At 39.6% G+C, this 19381-nt stretch overlaps 1 protein-coding gene across 1 annotated transcript in view; it reads right to left on the bottom strand.

The window, feature by feature from the left end:
- Positions 1 to 19381, bottom strand: part of Myo3a (myosin IIIA) — a 224061-nt gene that overhangs the window by 169667 nt on the left and 35013 nt on the right. The window contains 3 exon segments of the mRNA NM_001419731.1: positions 100 to 176; positions 18348 to 18447; positions 19193 to 19297. Coding sequence (NP_001406660.1) covers positions 100 to 176; positions 18348 to 18447; positions 19193 to 19297 — 282 coding nt within the window.

Here is a 19381-nt window from a genome sequence, read left to right as displayed (position 1 = left end):
AGGGTATAGTCTAATGTATTTAGGGAGAAAAAGTATCTGTGAAAAGGAAAGGCATGAAGAGTCTAAAAACGTTAAACCTGGCTCCCTCAAACCTCTCACCTCGGGAGCCATCCAAAACGGTGTTCCTACAGAGGTGTTCAGGCGATGACGCGTGCTGCTGAGCTGTGCAGACACACCTGGAGAGAAGGGACAAGATGGAACCTTGTATTAGCCACCCGTGTAAAGAGACAGTAACTGCTATGCACTTTCTTACACATTCACACGAGAAGTCTGTTTCCTCGGAGCTGCCACTGGGCTGAAACATCACCTTTAAGGAGCTTAAATCAGGACCTGCATGTAGCTAAAATGCAGAGTGATCCTGGTTCTATTTTTATGTCCAAATTCTATACAACTGCAAGTCCCATCTCAAGTCGCAACATTCCCACAGTGTCTTTTGTTGGGCCAAATCACACTGGTCTCCCTCTCTTCAGACGGTCTCCATAGTAAACTACTTGCACCACATTATTTGACAAGTGTTTACTTACTGTTTGAATGGTGTTCCCTATCTTCTACCTTCCCCTGAACAGATTTTATGAACCAACGTTTCATATGGTGTTATACGCACAGCAGTTGAATTGAGAGTACACACACAATTACTCTACCCTCATTAACCTTGTTCAAGTTACATGTCATCTGACCCAAAGTTTCATACTGCGCACATCTACCTAAACCAGTACTTACAATGACATCTGTTCTTTTTAAAAATTTAAATTCACTTTAACTGATCGAAAAATTCACAAAATTATACACATTTATGAGAAATCTCATTATGTTTCAATATACACATAACAGCTGCACAGCAATGTTTAAATCAAGCTACACACATCTGTCTCCTCTAATGCTTCCTTATGTTCAAAGCACTCACGATCACTTTACATATATCATCTCATGCTTCCAGTGGCCATCTAGCTAGGATCAGTTCTTTCTTTGGAAAGATTGCAATCTGTAATAGACAGGTATGACCAAGTCCTCCAATCCTCGTTCTGTCATGTCCACCTGGTTACAAATAACACCTACTAAACGTCATAAAAATGTGGATTGAGGTATCTTCCCTTAATTTTCACACACACTGTGGCTCCTCATGAAGGAGACTCAGTCACCCTCAAAGGCACAGTGCTCCTGACCTCTGCACTTTTAGGCCTCCACACATACCCAAGGTTTTGCGCTCTGATGTCCCCTGCTCAGGGAGTACCATTAAGGAATTTCTAGACAAAGATAGCTCCCAAAGACTTTCCTTCTTCGTGACACAGGGAGTATAAATAGGAAGGACATTAAGGACAGAATCTAGGGTGTGGCATGGGACCCTGTGGTGTCACTGTTTTTCTTTTTCTTTTCTTTTTTTTTTACCTTTTTTTTTTTTATTAACTTGAGTATTTCTTATATACATTTCAAGTGTTATTCCCTTTCCCGGTTTCCAGGCAAACATTCCCCTCCCCCCTCCCCTCCCCTTCCTTATGGGTGTTCCCCTCCCAACCCTCCCCCCATTGCCGCCCTCCCCCCATAGTCTAGTTCACTGGGGGTTCAGTCTTAGCAGGACCCAGGGCTTCCCCTTCCACTGGTGCTCTTACTAGGATATTCATTGCTACCTATGGGGTCAGAGTCCAGGGTCAGTCCATGTATAGTCTTTAGGTAGTGGCTTAGTCCCTGGAAGCTCTGGTTGCTTGACATTGTTGTACTTTTGGGGTCTCGAGCCCCTTCAAGCTCTTCTAGTTCTTTCTCTGATTCCTTCAACGGGGGACCTATTCTCAGTTCACTGGTTTGCTGCTGGCATTCGCTTCTGTATTTGCTGTATTCTGGCTGTGTCTCTCAGGAGCGATCTACATCCGGCTCCTGTCGGTCTGCACTTCTTTGCTTCATCCATCTTGTCTAATTGGGTGGCTGTATATGTATGGGCCACATGTGGGGCAGGCTCTGAATGGGTGTTCCTTCAGTCTCTGTTTTAATCTTTGCCTCTCCCTTCCCTGCCAAGGGTATTCTTTTTCCTCATTTAAAGAAGGAGTGAAGCATTCACATTTTGATCATCCGTCTTGAGTTTCCTTTGTTCTAGGGATCTAGGGTAATTCAAGCATTTGGGCTAATAGCCACTTATCAATGAGTGCATACCATGTATGTCTTTCTGTGAATGGGTTAGCTCACTCAGGATGATATTTTCCAGTTCCAACCATTTGCCTACGAATTTCATAAACTCGTTGTTTTTGATAGCTGAGTAATATTCCATTGTGTAGATGTACCACATTTTCTGTATCCATTCCTCTGTTGAAGGGCATCTGGGTTCTTTCCAGTTTCTGGCTATTATAAGTAAGGCTGCGATGAACATAGTGGAGCACGTGTCTCTTTTGTATGTTGAGGCATCTTTTGGGTATATGCCCAAGAGAGGTATAGCTGGATCCTCAGGCAGTTCAATGTCCAATTTTCTGAGGAACCTCCAGACTGATTTCCAGAATGGTTTTACCAGTCTGCAATCCCACCAACAATGGAGGAGTGTTCCTCTTTCTCCACATCCTCGCCAGCATCTGCTGTCACCTGAGTTTTTGATCTTAGCCATTCTCACTGGTGTGAGGTGAAATCTCAGGGTTGTTTTGATTTGCATTTCCCTTATGACCAAAGATGTTGAACATTTCTTTAGGTGTTTCTCAGCCATTCGGCATTCCTCAGCTGTGAATTCTTTGTTTAGCTCTGAACCCCATTTTTAATAGGGTTATTTGTTTCCCTGCAGTCTAACTTCTTGAGTTCTTTGTACATTTTGGATATAAGGCCTCTATCTGTTGTAGGATTGGTAAAGATCTTTTCCCAATCTGTTGGTTGCCGTTTTGTCCTAACCACAGTGTCCTTTGCCTTACAGAAGCTTTGCAGTTTTATGAGATCCCATTTGTCGATTCTTGATCTTAGAGCATAAGCCATTGGTGTTTTGTTCAGGAAATTTTTTCCAGTGCCCATGTGTTCCAGATGCTTCCCTAGTTTTTCTTCTATTAGTTTGAGTGTGTCTGGTTTGATGTGGAGGTCCTTGATCCACTTGGACTTAAGCTTTGCACAGGGTGATAAGAATGGATCGATCTGCATTCTTCTACATGTTGCCCTCCAATTGAACCAGCACCATTTGCTGAAAATGCTATCCTTTTTCCATTGGATGGTTTTGGCTCCTTTGTCAAAAATCAAGTGACCATAGGTGTGTGGGTTCATTTCTAGGTCTTCAATTCTATTCCATTGGTCTATCTGTCTGTCTCTGTACCAATACCATGCAGTTTTTATCACTATTGCTCTGTAATACTGCTTGAGTTCAGGGATAGTGATTCCCCCTGAAGTCCTTTTATTGTTGAGGATAGCTTTAGCTATCCTGGGTTTTTTGTTATTCCAGATGAATTTGCAAATTGTTCTGTCTAACTCTTTGAAGAATTGGATTGGTATTTTGATGGGGATTGCATTGAATCTGTAGATTGCTTTTGGTAAAATGGCCATTTTTACTATATTAATCCTGCCAATCCATGAGCATGGGAGATCTTTCCATCTTCTGAGGTCTTCTTCAATTTCTTTCCTCAGGGTCTTGAAGTTCTTATTGTACAGATCTTTTACTTGCTTGGTTAAAGTCACACCGAGGTACTTTATATTATTTGGGTCTATTATGAAGGGTGTCGTTTCCCTAATTTCTTTCTCGGCTTGTTTCTCTTTTGTATAGAGGAAGGCAACTGATTTATTTGAGTTAATTTTATACCCAGCCACTTTGCTGAAGTTGTTTATCAGCTTTAGTAGTTCTCTGGTGGAACTTTTGGGATCACTTAAATATACTGTCATGTCATCTGCAAATAGTGATATTTTGACCTCTTCTTTTCCGATCTGTATCCCCTTGATCTCCTTTTGTTGTCTGATTGCTCTGGCTAGAACTTCAAGAACTATATTGAATAAGTAGGGAGAGAGTGGGCAGCCTTGTCTAGTCCCTGATTTTAGTGGGATTGCTTCAAGTTTCTCTCCACTTAGTTTAATGTTAGCAACTGGTTTGCTGTATATGGCTTTTACTATGTTTAGGTATGGGCCTTGAATTCCTATTCTTTCCAGGACTTTTATCATGAAGGGGTGTTGAATTTTGTCAAATGCTTTCTCAGCATCTAATGAAATGATCATGTGGTTCTGTTCTTTCAGTTTGTTTATATAATGGATCACGTTGATGGTTTTCCGTATATTAAACCATCCCTGCATGCCTGGGATGAAGCCTACTTGATCATGGTGGATGATTGTTTTGATGTGCTCTTGAATTCGGATTGCCAGAATTTTATTGAGTATTTTTGCGTCGATATTCATAAGGGAAATTGGTCTGAAGTTCTCTTTCTTTGTTGTGTCTTTGTGTGGTTTAGGTATAAGAGTAATTGTGGCTTCGTAGAAGGAATTCGGTAGTGCTCCATCTGTTTCAATTTTGTGGAATAGTTTGGATAATATTGGTATGAGGTCTTCTATGAAGGTTTGATAGAATTTTGCACTAAATCCATCTGGATCTGGGCTCTTTTTGGTTGGGAGACCTTTAATGACTGCTTCTATTTCCTTAGGAGTTATGGGGTTGTTTAATTGGTTTATCTGTTCCTGATTTAACTTCGATACCTGGTATCTGTCTAGGAAATTGTCCATTTCCTGAAGATTTTCAAGTTTTGTTGACTATAGGTTTTTATAGTAAGATCTGATGATTTTTTGAATTTCCTCTGAATCTGTAGTTATGTCTCCCTTTTCATTTCTGATTTTGTTAATTTGGACGCACTCTCTGTGTCCTCTCGTTAGTCTGGCTAAGGGTTTATCTATCTTGTTGATTTTCTCAAAGAACCAACTTTTGGTTCTGTTGATTCTTTATATGGTCCTTTTTGTTTCTACTTGGTTGATTTCAGCTCTGAGTTTGATTATTTCCTGCCTTCTACTCCTCCTGGGTGTATTTGCTTCTTTTTGTTCTAGAGCTTTTAGGTGTGCTGTCAAGCTGCTGACATATGCTCTTTCCTGTTTCTTTCTGCAGGCACTCAGCGCTATGAGTTTTCCTCTTAGCACAGCTTTCATTGTGTCCCATAAGTTTGGGTATGTTGTACCTTCATTTTCATTAAATTCTAAAAAGTTTTTAATTTCTTTCTTTATTTCTTCCTTGACCAGGTTATCATTGAGTAGAGCATTGTTCAATTTCCATGTATATGTGGGCATTCTTCCCTTATTGTTATTGAAGACCAGTTTTAGGCCGTGGTGGTCCGATAGCACGCATGGGATTATTTCTATCTTTCTGTACCTGTTGAGGCCCGTTTTTTGACCAATTATATGGTCAATTTTGGAGAAAGTACCATGAGGAGCTGAGAAGAAGGTATATCCTTTTGCTTTAGGATAGAATGTTCTATAAATATTCGTTAAGTCCATTTGGCTCATGACTTTCTTAGTCTGTCGACATCACCGTTTAATTTCTGTTTCCATGATCTGTCCATTGATGAGAGCGGTGTATTGAAATCTCCAACTATTATTGTGTGAGGTGCAATGTGTGTTTTGAGCTTTAGTAAGGTTTCTTTTACGTATGTAGGTGCCCTTTTATTTGGGGCATAGATATTTAGGATTGAGAGTTCATCTTGGTGGATTTTTCCTTTGATGAATATGAAGTGTCCTTCCTTATCTTTTTTGATGACTTTTAGTTGGAAATTGATTTTATTTGATATTAGAATGGTTACTCCAGCTTGCTTCTTCTGACCATTTGCTTGGAAAGTTGTTTTCCAGCCTTTCACTCTGAGGTAGTGTCTGTCTTTGTCTCTGAGGTGTGTTTCCTGTAGGCAGCAGAATGCAGGGTCCTTGTTGCTTATCCAGTTTGTTAATCTATGTCTTTTTATTGCGGAGTTGAGGCCATTGATGTTGAGAGATATTAAGGAATAGTGATTATTGCTTCCCGTTATATTCATATTTGGATGTGAGGTTATGTTTGTGTGCTTTCATTCTCTTTGTTTTGTTGCCAAGACGATTAGTTTCTTGCTTCTTCTAGGGTATAGCTTGCCTCCTTATGTTGGGCTTTACCATTTATTATCCTTTGTAGTGATGGATTTGTAGAAAGATATTGTGTAAATTTGGTTTTGTCATGGAATATCTTGGTTTCTCCATCAATGTTAATTGAGAGTTTTGCTGGATACAGTAACCTGGGCTGGCATTTGTGTTCTCTTAGGTTCTGTATGACATCAGTCCAGGATCTTCTGGCCTTCATAGTTTCTGGCGAGAAGTCTGGTGTGATTCTGATAGGTCTGCCTTTATATGTTACTTGACCTTTTTCCCTTACTGCTTTTAATATTCTTTCTTTATTTTGTGTGTTTGGTGTTTTGACAATTATGTGACGGGAGGTGTTTCTTTTCTGGTCCAATCTATTTGGAGTTCTGTAGGCTTCTTGTATGTCTATGGGTATCTCTTTTTTTAGGTTAGTGAAGTTTTCTTCTATGATTTTGTTGACAATATTTACTGGTCCTTTGAGCTGGGAGTCTTCACTCTCTTCTATACCTATTATCCTTAGGTTTGATCTTCTCATTGAGTCCTGGATTTCCTGTATGTTTTGGACCAGTAGCTTTTTCTGCTTTACATTATCTTTGACAGTTGAGTCAATGATTTCTATGGAATCTTCTGCTCCTGAGATTCTCTCTTCCATCTCTTGTATTCTGTTGGTGAAGCTTGTATCTACAGCTCCTTGTCTCTTCTTTTGGTTTTCTATATCCAGGGTTGTTTCCATGTGTTCTTTGATTGCTTCTATTTCCATTTTTAATTCCTTCAACTGTTTGATTGTGTTTTCCTGGAATTCTTTCAGGGATTTTTGTGTCTCCTCTCTATGGGCTTCTACTTGTTTATTTATGTTTTCCTGGAATTCTTTCAGGCATTTTTACGATTCCTCTCTGTAGGCTTCTACTTGTTCTCTAAGGGAGTTCTGCACGTCTTTCTTGAAGTCCTCCAGCATCATGATCAAAAATGATTTTGAAATTAGATCTTGCTTTTCTGGTGTGTTTGGATATTCCATGTTTGTTTTGATGGGAGAATTGGGGTCCGATGGTGCCATGTAGTCTTGGTTTCTGTTGCTTGGGTTCCTGTGCTTGCCTCTTGCCATCAGATTATCTCTAGTGTTACTTTGTTCTGCTATTTCTGACAGTGGCTAGACTGTCCTATAAGCCTGCGTGTCAGGAGTGCTGTAGACCTGTTTTCCTCTCTTTCAGTCAGTTATGGGGACAGAGTGTTCTGCTTTCGGGCGTGTAGTTTTTCCTCTCTACAGGTCTTCAGCTGTTCCTGTGGGCCTGTGTCTTGAGTTCACCAGGCAGCTTTCTTGCAGCAGAAAATTTGGTCTTACCTGTGGTCCGGAGGCTCAAGTTCGCTCGTGGGGTGCTGCCCACGGGCTCTCTGCAGTGGCAGCAACCAGCAAGACCTGTGCCGCCCCTTCCGTGAGCTTCAGTGCACCAGGGTTCCAGATGGTCTTTGGCTTTTTCCTCTGGTGTCTGAGATGTGTGTGCAGAGAGCAGTCTCTTCTGGTTTCCCAGGCTTGTCTGCCTCTCTGAAGGTTTAGCTCTCCCTCCCACGGGATTTGGGTGCAGAGAACTGTTTATCCGGTCTGTTTCCTTCAGGTTCTGGCGGTGTCTCAGGCAGGGGTCCTGCCGCTCCTGGGCCCTCCCCCACGGGAGCCCAGAGGCCTTATACAGTTTCCTCTTGGGCTAGGGATGTGGGCAGGGGTGAGCAGTGTTGGTGGTCTCTTCTGCTCTGTAGCCTCAGGAGTGCCCACCTGACCAGGCGGTTGGGTCTCTCTCTCACGGGGTCTGGGAGCAGAGAGCTGCTCCGGGCCGGGATCCGCGGGTCACTGTTTTTCTTTAAAAAGAAAAATGGGAGTCTTGAATGGAGACACCTAAAGGGACCAAGTATCAGAGCTCAGCCAAGCAGCAAGGCCTTATGGTTCCATCTAGTACTCTTCCTCCCGAGGTCCAGGGTGGCCATAGCTGTCCTTTGGAGAGCACGCACCCTGCCTCTCTCTCAGTTCTGAGAGTAGCCAGTGCTGTTTGCAGCAACTGGATTTAACATTGGTCAGAGTTAGTTTATAATGCTTAGAACAAAGGAACCAAAAATACAAAGTCTCAGTAAGTTTAGACCTTAAATACCAAATTCAAAAGGACAATAGGCAATCTTGAGTTTTACGTCTGAAGAGGCTTTAGATTTATAGGAAATCATATTACATTTCTAGTTTGCAATTGTTTGGCATTAAGAATTTTCTGAGACAAACACTTGGCCTCTAAGAGTTTTGATCAAACAGCTCGAATGTGAAGAAATTCTAAGGAAGTCCACTGCGTATAGAAACAAAGGCAGTTCTCCATACATTTACTAAGAGGGTAAATATATATTAAGAATCACATTGACAGTCATTTTAAGGGATGGCATTATAATAATAACGTGACAGAGGTATAACTATTCCTGAATGCTAACAATAGTGTGCACGCACACGCGCGCGCACACACACACACACACACACACACACACACACACACACACACACTGGTGCTGATATCCCCTCTGAAGGCCACTGGCAGGGCTCATGTAACAAACTACAATAGAGTCTCATGCATCATTTGGTGTGTGCTGAGATCTTTAGGAAAAAAAGATGCGTATTACTCCCCCAGAGCAAACTGTAGTAAACTAGGAAAACACAAAGACACAAATGAAGTGAAAAAAAAATCCAACCATGTAGAGAAAGGGGTTCCTGAGAATATTAAGTGATTATAACATTTAAAACAGGCACACATTCGATTCTGAGACAGCAAAACCCAGCACTGGCTAAACTCTACATTCAATATGCTTCTGCAGTGTCCATTAAGCCTCAAGATCATTTTACCCACAAAGATCTGAATCCATAGAGAGCATGTCTAACTTTCATGGGGTGAAATAATGCTGAGAGGAACTTATCTTCTGAGGATTAACTGCATTTCTACTTTCCATAAATTCCCATCAGGAAAACAACTAAGGAGATTAAAAAAAAAACATGAAATCATGGAAAATTGGCATAAATTACTTTAAAGGGCTACAAGGATCCAAAGCACAAGTTCAGTAGCCCGGGGAAGTAAAAAGATTAGGAAAGGCATTTTGTCTAGAGAGTAACGAAAAGGATAAGTCACCAAAGTGGATAGTTATATAACTGCCTCCAAAGGGAGGATGCTGAAGGCTGGAAAATTCCAGGCAGAAAAGTTAAGATGGTGAGGTACTGTGGAAAGGAGCAGGATGCCAAAGAGAGATCAGGGCTGAACAGTCAGGGCAATACTCCACTGGAGTCACAGCCACAGGGACACGACAGACACAGGTTTGTGCTAATGATCTTCAGCTTTTTGCTTTGTTGGGGGAATTTGCAGGCTACTCCAGGCCCAGTCAAGAAGTCTTGCTGGCTGTTCCTATTGTACAAGTCTCAAGTCCGGAAAGAGAGATGTACAGGCTTGGTGCTCCAGAGTCTCTTTGGTGTTTTTGAGAGATGGTAGAGATATCTAACATGTTATATGTTTAATATGTAATCTAATATGTACCAGACATGGTTTCCTATAGCCCATACAACAAAATTCTAAAAGTAATGAGCAACAGTGACAAAACACATGAATGAGAGTCAAATTAAAAATGCATTACAGGGGTTGGGGATTTAGCTCAGTGGTAGAGCGCTTGCCTAGCAAGCGCAAGGCCCTGGGTTCAGTCCCCAGCTCTGAAAAAAAGAAAAAAAAATGCATATACAGAACTTTTCATGGTAAAAGGCCACAGAACACATCATCTAACAGTATCAGTATTCTGCATTCAGACAGTGTGACCCGTAATGCCATGTGTCTAATTGATGTGGTTATAATGCACAGATACTTGCTCAAACATTATTGTGGATATTTCTGTGAAGGTGCTTTTTGGATAAATCAGTATTTAACCTTATGAATTATAAGCAGATAATACCCCTGCAATGTGGGTGAGTCTGAATCAATCAGCCAAAGGCCTTACTAGAATCAAGGTTGTGCTTCCAAGCAAAAACAGGACATTGCTTGCAGTCACCCTTTGGACTTTGACTATAAGGCATTCCCCATAGCTTACACTGCAAACTGGGGACTGGCCAAGAGTCCCCAGCTAATTCTATGAAATTGATTTTGTTAGGTTACAGGCATTCTAGCTTCTGCTTTGAGAGAATCAGATGTGATGTCTTTGGGGAAATCAGACCACATCCCCTACATCTCTCTCTCTTGGTGGTTTAGAAAGAAGCTCTGCCATGGCTTTGGAATTCTCCCATACCCTCCGTACCGGTAAGGTTGGCTCCACTTGTGTCCCCCTTGAAGTCTTCCTTTTCTTAAAAGACAGGAAATTAAAGTCTAGAACATTCAGAAGCAACTCCCCCAATACCCACCCCCCAATGGGGATACAGCTCAAAGGTAAAGTGCTTATCTGTTATGCATAAGGCCTGAGATCTGATCCTTAGCCTGAAAAAGAAAATGTAAAATTAAGCTTTGTCTCAGGCAGGGACTTAGATGAGAAAATAGATGCCAGGCTTTAGAAGAGCCTAAGGAGATTCTAAGTTTGTATTTTAGGGTGACCCTTGGCAGAGAGAAAGCAAGCAAAGCACATACTCATATCCACAAAGTCTGGAAAGGCAGGAGAATCGGCTTTTCAGAGTTGCTACATCGTCAGACTGAAAGATCTAGTTTTAGTAGCAAAAACAAACACAAAGGCAAACAAAAGACATGGAGAATAATGGCAAAGAAAAAAGAATAAACCCATAAAAAGCAGGCCTGAGAAAGAACTATTCAGACATGCTCAGAGAACTAAACCAAGACACAGAAATACTTGAGTCTAAATGAAATTGTAGAACAATAAAAAAAAACCCTAAGAAGAAGTTCTTTGTGGTAGCTAATTTAGACTGTCAAATTTATTGAATGGAGAATGACTAGAGTAGCAGTTCTTAACCTGTGGGTTGCGGCCCCTTTGGGAGTTGAATGACTCTTTCATATGGGTTGACCAAGACCATTGGAAAACACAAATATTTACATTGAGATTCACAACAGTAGTCATATTATAATTATGAAGTAGCAACTTAATAATTTTATCGTGGGGGGGTCACCATGACGTGAGGGACCAAATTAAAGGGTTGCATGGGAAGTTTGAGAACCACTGACCCACGGTTAATGAGATCTACCCTTGGGCTGTCTGTACAAGGTTTCTAGAGAGGTTTAAATGGAGAGGAAAGTCTTAACTTAAATGTAGGTGGTGATGGATCATGGACTGTAGTCCCAACCTGAATATAAAGGTAAAAAGGGACAGCAAGCTGAGTGCAAATTCTATTGCTCTCTGCTTCTTGGTCTATGTAGGATGAGGATTCCTACCCCTTTATCCTTGCCACCATTTCCTCTTCTATACTCTTACCTCCACAGCTGTACTCTGTTAAACTGTGAGCCCGTTTCTGATACTTCATCACAGCCATGAAAGCAAAGTAATGAAACATATTCTTATGGGAAAAGTACAAGTGGACAGATTTAAAGGTCTGAGCAAAGCCATCAGTGAGTTTGAAGGAAAACAGGTGACATTTCAATCATGCAAACACAATTAAAGATTGAGGTGAACAGAGCCCAAGAATTTATGACACACTATTGAGAGACACATAGAGGCATGGTAGGAATCCAAGGAGAAAAGAGAGAAAGAGGAAAGACTATTCAAAACACAACAGCCAATTTCTGAATTCTACGGAAGGTACGCATAGCACATATGTAGGTTAATAAAGTGTAAGCAAGGTGAGATCAAGGACCCTGCTTTACATCTGAACCTTCACCAAGACAGTCTGAGGCAGAGTCTTGGAAAGGAATAAGACAAGTGACTTCAGATACAGGGACACACAGAAAGAGTAGAATCCATCTTTCAGGAAGAACTTTGAAGCCAAAGATAATGACTGTAATTTTGAGAAATGTCTATTACTATTCAAGAATTCTATATCTGTTAAATTATCTTCCCCAAATAAGGGAGAGATTCAGACATTCCCAGGTCAACAAGAGCTGGAAGAGCTTGATACACTACAGTTTTCCTGGTAGGAAGCTGAAGGAGTTCTGCTTATATTAAAGACCCTGGAGGATGACTGGAACTAGCATGGTGAAATAGATTTCTGCGATCACACAGACTGAAAAGAGGGTACTTTCAATCTGTTCTTGTAGTTGCTGTTGTTGTTATTTTATTTTTAGAGACAAAGTCTCACTCCCAAGCCTTGGTTAGCCTGGAACTGGCACACACACATTTCATTTTGTTTTTCAATGTCTGTTTCATTTGGTAGTAAATGGCCCAAAACAATGCTATTTTCATCCCTAAACATTTTATAATTAACTACAAACAAGGATACTCTTACTTTATAGTCATCAAATTTTTGATTCATATATTTCTGTCATGAAATCTACAAACCTCAAGTTTCAACAATAGTATCAAAATTGTCCATTATAACAAAACCAAAATGCAACCAAGATCATGCTCTCTTTTTGCCTTGTCCTGTCTCTATGATCTGCAGCCTGACCAAGAACTCCTCTATCATCCCTTGAGTCTCAAAACCTAGTGACTTTTCAGATTTTAGGCCTGTTAGTTCATAGACTACTCCTTAGTTTGACCTGATACACGTCACCTCATTATCTGAGCTTTGGTGGGAATACAACAGGCTGATCCTGTCAGGTCAACTGATCTTCATTCTTCTTCTGACCAGTCATGTTCACTAGGGTCACTTGATTGACACTTGAGAGTAGATTTCTCCTTCATGAAGTTTCTTTTTTTCCTTTGTGCCTAGCAGACAGGTATTTCAAGTCTCTGAGACAGCCCTGTTTCTATTAAACATCTGACCCACTAGCATAGGGCATCTATTGGATAAGTTAATTATCAAACAAATGATGATTTGAAATCCCATATTCCTTCTATCTTTATCTGAGATAAAAGACATTCTCTTTCCCCATCTATTCATGTGCATGTATATGCCAGTGTGGTTTAATGGACTTCTGTTTTGTTCAGTGAATTTCCATGAGCTCACCATTATTATCGTCTTAAAGCTCACATGCTCCCAGGTATGGTGAGTGGGCCTTTCTCTAGTTGGTGTGTATGTTCCTTTGACATGTGTCTTCATTCACTAAGAAGTTTTTTAATGTTTTGGACAAAGTAGGTTCCAGGTGACTTTATTCAGCCCTAAAATCATTCTTTCTCTAAAAGCCCTAATTTCCACCTAGTTGGGAACTGTTATTTTAAAATCAAGACCTACAGGAGTGTTGTGCTCTGCATTAGTGGAGATGGTGAGGGGATATATAACATACACACATTTCATATCACATACGCTATATTTTAAAACTCTGTTTTTATTTATTCTTTGAAATTTTCATACAACATATTTTGATCAAATTCATACCCTTCCCCCAACTCCTTTCAGAACCTCCCACTTACCTAAGCACTCGATTTTACATTCTCTCTCTTAAAAGTAAAAACGGGAAGTCTACCTAGTTTGTGTTGACTGATTTCTCCTGAGAATGGAGCTTATATTATTATACTCATTTTGATACCTACACACACATTTATCCCTCTTCATATTTGTAATCCTTTTATCTATCAGGCAAAAGCTCGGCTCTTATTGTCCTGGCTGCAGTGTCTAGTCTTCACCCTCACCTCGTGCAGACGCTGACTCCACCTTACTTAGAACTGAAAACTCACTTGACATCACCACTACTACCCCTCATACCTTCCCTTCTTGTTCCACTTGGGGAACCAATACCCCATCCCGTGCTACCATGATCAACACCCTACCAGTGTGAACACTTTCCTTACCTCTATGAAGGTTTAAGTTGTGTGGAACTGCATTCCATTTTCATTTCTTGCCTGTCCCACCTTCTAATGGCTCTTGTTTTGAATTCTTAGGGAGAAAGAAAGGGTACTTCTAGTTCTAAAGTTTAAGTTAACCTTCCTCATTTGACCCTAATAAGTGGCTTATTAATGACTAAGTCACAACTTCTCTTTGACCTACATTACACATTAGGGATTAGTATAAAATGGGGCATGTAGATAATGAGAGATTTAAGGCCATAAACTATTCTGTCATAAGAACAATGTCTAAATAAATCACTAGATATGTATCTCATACACCTGCTCTGAAATGCTAAGTGCCCTATTAGAAATGAAGCTCCCCAGGGAAAAACCCACAGAGAGGAAAGCTGGGGCCTGGTTTTAAACTGAGCCTCTTTTTAATTTTCTATTCAAGATACAAATTGCTTTTTTTCAGCATTAGTTGACCTGCCTAAAGAAGCTGATCTCCTGAGAGCTCATTTTATTTATTGACTGACCACGTACCCGTGACTGCTTATGCAGCTCATTAAAGATGTTTACCACCTCACTAGTCTCTTAGCTCTCTAAGCGGTCTGGTGGTTTTCTGCAATAGTGCGTCTCACTTAAGAACAAAAACTGCTCTCAGACAGACTATGCTTATTGTTAGTAGTATTATCAAGCTAAGTCTTACTTTTTGTGTAATTAGATTTCTTAATATTTAAAATAGTACTGGCTTTGTTGTAATAAAGGGCTATTTATTAGAAGCATAAGGACACACTGGGAATACTGATTTCATAATTTAACAATCGTGCATTAGGTATTTACTAAGCTTAAAGCACTTAATAGAGATGAAAGGCAAATATTCTGAGTTTTAAATTTTTGAGTCTTACATTTCTGAGTCTTACATTTTTGTGAGATTCATGCATGCACACTGCATCACTCCTGTTCCTCCCTCTACTAGCTCTGACTCCATTCTCCCTTCCATTCATGATTTCCTTGATTACTGTTGCTCAATGCATATGTACATAAATGTATGTATACATATGGATACACACATAAACACACACACATGCACACACGCACACAGACACACACACTTACTAGTCTATTTAGCTTTGCCATTTGTAAAAGAATGAAAATAGACCATATCTATCACATGTCACAGAAAACTCAACTCCAGATCAATCAAACTCTTCAATGTGAAACATGCATGACATGCTAAAATTGTTGGAAGAAAATATAAGAAGAGCCCTCTAAGATTCAGGTTTAGGAGAGGACTTTCTGAATTAGGATTCCATCTGCCTGGGAACCAAGACCAACGATTGACAAGTGGTACTTATAAAATTCAAAAACTCCTATATGGCTAAGGGAACAGTCAACCAATTGAAAAGGAAGCCTACAGAGCAGGATAAATCTTTACCAGTTACATATCAGTCAGAGGATTAAAATCTAGAATATATAAAAAACTCAAAAGGCAAAGAATCAGGAAACCAGATGACAAAATTAAACTAAGGTATGGAACCGAACATAAAGTTCTCCGAAAAAAGAAGTAAAAATGAAAAAAATATCTAAAATATGTTCAACATCTTTAGTAGTTAAGGAAATGCAAGCTAGAACTACTCTGAGATTTCCTCTTATTCAGAATGGCTAAGGCCAAGGAAACAACTTGACAAGTGCTGTGGGCAGAAGAGGATTCACAGCTTGTGAGGTTGCAAACTGGTATAGCCACTTTGGTCACCAGTGTAAGAGAGTTCTCAAAAAGCTAAAAAAGAAAATAAACTTAGCATATGATCCAGTGATAGCACTCCTTGGCATATACCCAAAGGGTGCAGCATCCTACTCCAGGGGAAGTCACTCGGTCATGTTGATTTCTACCGTATTTACAATGACTAGGAAATGAAAGCACCTCGATGTCTTTCAATAGATAGATAATGCAAATGTGGCACATACACTCTATGGAATAATACTCACCCATAAAGAAAAATGAAATCCTGAAACATTTAGGAAAATGGATAAAAGTACAGCATATTATAGTGAGTGATATCAGCCAGAACCAGAAAGATGAGCCTTGCATGTTCTCTTTTCCTGGTGGTGCTTAGCCCTGGATACTTGGCTGTGAGCACTTGATCTAGTGTAATGGCCACCTACTATCTCACTGTACTCTAATGAGCTCAGAGCACATTTCATGATACAAGAAGGTAACGGAAAATCTTCTGTTGCAAGAAGCAGCCGTCACTGAAAATTTGATTGACACGTAAAATGAGGGTATTACTTTGGATGTTGTAATTTTTGCTTTACTATATCTTGTTCCTTCTGCTCTCAAAGAACACTGCTACATTATAGAACCCTAGAAGTTTTAATTCATAAAAACCCCTAAAGAAACAATAACAATAACAATAACAACAACAACAACAACAACAACCCACCAAACTACCGGCTATTTTAATCAATTAAATCCTGTATTTGCTTACTATGGAGAAGGAAATGTATGCATTATGTTACATGTAAATAATATGACGTGGGTATTGGACAGCAAGAAAACATTTAATAGACAACTGGCCCTATTTTCTAATGATTGATGAAAGTCTACAAACAAAATAATCTAAGGCCCGAGCTCTAATTTTGTTTTTTTTAATCCATATATAGTAAACTATAAAGATGTCACATACAAGATTACCTAGGGCTGGGAGCAAAGTTTGACACAGTGTTTGCCTGAGATGTATAAGGTTTAACACTACAAAACAAAACGAACAAAAGACAAACAACAAAGCAATCATCTTACTTATAATTTGGATATATGTTTTTACTTGACATTGGAAAATATCTCTGAAAGTACATTTGTTAATGCCACTGGCTTGTCAGATTTTTCTTTGGTATCTGGAGATGTTTTTATAGTTGCTTTTAATCATCTTTCAACATAAAATGGTGTATCTGAGAGCATAGGAATGGTGAGCGCTTAGGTCCAACATCAAGTTCTCCACTGGGCGTGTCTTAGAATGGACACAGCATCATTTTCTAGGTAGATAACAGAACACTGTGGAGCAATGGAGCCAAGGGTTTCATCGTTCTTGCTATATTGAATTTCAAAGGGAAGTCCTTATCACACTTTAACCTGCCTGATCATTCAGTCATATAACTCTGAACTCAGTCAGCAACATACACAGGAAACACTCAGTTTAAGAATCTGATATTCGGGGGCTGGGGATTTAGCTCAGTGGTAGAGCGCTTACCTAGGAAGCGCAAGGCCCTGGGTTCGGTCCCCAGCTCCAAAAAAAAAAAAAAAAAAAAAAAAAAAAAAAAAAAAAAAAGAATCTGATATTCACTGCCAATCTCACTGCTGCTCAAAAGTTTGTGAAATTCAAGGGAGATAAACAATAGTGTGCAATGCATAGTGGGTAGGCATGGTATTCATGTGGATTTTTCTGCATCCTCTGAAAATCAAGCCTGGGCTAACTCAAAATACACAGGCATTATAGACTGGTTTTATAGTAATTTCTAAAATTAATCAGTTATTTTGTGAAGCTTCAGTTTCTAGAAAATGCAAAATGAAAGGAAGTTTGCTGATTCAATTTATATTCTATGAACTGCTCTGCACAAAGCAGTAATTCTGAAGACTAGAATGAGACAGTCTTGATTTTGAAAGACTCTCCCCATCTCCTCATACCTTATATTTCTAAGTGTCCTAGTTTACCTATTATGCCCAAATAATTCTGTTTGATAAAATTAAAATGAAGGAAATTCATAGGATCTTGAAGCACAAGGTGGAACCTTGCCTAGCTGGAATTCTCCAAGAGGAAAGAAGAGAAGCTTAAGAACAACACTGAGATCTCCTGCAATACTGTCACAGGCTTAGATGTTCAAATGTGGCAAAGTGCAGAATCATTTTCAACATGAAAACCATCTGACTACATAAAGCACACACTGTGTGTCTTGAACTATCACACAGAAACAAAGCTGGCCTAGTAAACATGGAAATTTACTGTTATACAACCGAGAAAACAGAGGACTATGACTGATTTTTTTTTTTTTTTGGCTCAATTATGTCATCTAGGACATCCACCTAGTCTTTTTTTGCTCAGCTGGGCCTTCTTTGAGAACCATTAGTTTCTCGAGGTAAATTAAGATCTTTTGGGCATCATGATAAGACACACAGAATCTCAAGAACATCTTTCCCTGTTTCCTGCTTTGGGGGCAGGGAGTATTCCTCAGTGATCCTTGTAGAGCTCCCCATGTCAAAATCTCAGAGTTGGACATGTGTTTCTTTATGAATATATGTGTATATATGTGTATACATACATACATATATATATGTGTGTGGTGTATGTATGTATGTATGTATGTATGTATGTATGTATGTATGTTACGTGGGGCTATGCTGGGTGACTCAGGAGCAGTGAGGATCATTTGCCAAATTATCTGAATGAGATTCTGATTGATTTTCCTACTTTCAACTTGGAAAATGTGAGCCTCTTGGAAAGAGATAAAAATCACGCTACTCCTTGTACACTTGCAAGAAAACTTACCAAAATCTACCAGTTTGACTCCACCTTCAGTAGTCAACAGGATGTTATTTCCTTTGACATCACGGTGGATGGTTTTGTTGCTATGCAGATGTTGAAGTCCCTGGAAGATGGAAAATGTATAATGACTCTTAAAAGTACAAAACAATCATTTTTCAGGTAGTGTACTTGTGCAGAATTAATCCAAATGTGTTAAAACCAGCATTCAAAATCCAGTGGTTTGAATTGGTTAGTGGAATCCAAATTTATCATTTCTAACTTGAACTATACAAAAAGTCACAAAACAAGAGCACATTTCTCAGCTTTTTCCCAAATCTCTAAATGTTTTAATTACATTTATTTATATCTAAGTGTGTATGTGTGCGTGTGTGTATGCATGTGTGTATGTGTGTATATGTGTGCATGCATGTGAAGTCAGAGGATAATCCATGGGACTTAGTTCTCTTTCATTTTTCAGGTCCTAGATTGAACTTAGGTCATTGTGTCTGGCAGCAAGCGCCACCACCTGCTGAGCCATTGGCTTGCTCTCCAAAGTCTTAGAAATGTGTTGATTCCAATGAAGGATATTATTCTAGATACGCTTATTTAAGATGGTGGCAAACAAAAACATAACTTCTAGAAACATTATTTTCTATCACAAAGATATTAAACTATTAAAGTTAAAAAATACTTAAGACCAGAAATAGGGTTCCGAAGACACAGACAAAGCTGGCATCTAGAAAGAGTCCAAATATGACCCTGTACTAGTCAATACTAACGTAGTTATAGTTTTCTAAAAATAGAATGCACGTTTTTATTCAGTTAGAACTACCTCCTAATTATTGCACAAAGAGTTCAAATGGCCTTACCATTAGTGCTTCATGTAAAATGTATGCAATTATAGGCTCGCTCATCCTTTCTCCCCTCTTCAGAAATCCTTTCACAAGATCAGTCACTGATCCTCCATTGCACAGCTGGAAATGAGCAGGTCAGATGGACATTAAAGCAAGCACGGAACTGTGAGAGTTCATTTTGTGGAACTGGGGATATTTGCTAAT

Source organism: Rattus norvegicus, chromosome 17, assembly GCF_021556685.1.
Source record: "Rattus norvegicus strain SHRSP/BbbUtx chromosome 17, alternate assembly SHRSP_T2T, whole genome shotgun sequence".
In the NCBI taxonomy this organism is placed as follows: domain Eukaryota; kingdom Metazoa; phylum Chordata; class Mammalia; order Rodentia; family Muridae; genus Rattus; species Rattus norvegicus.
This window is presented reverse-complemented; position numbering and strand designations above follow the sequence as displayed.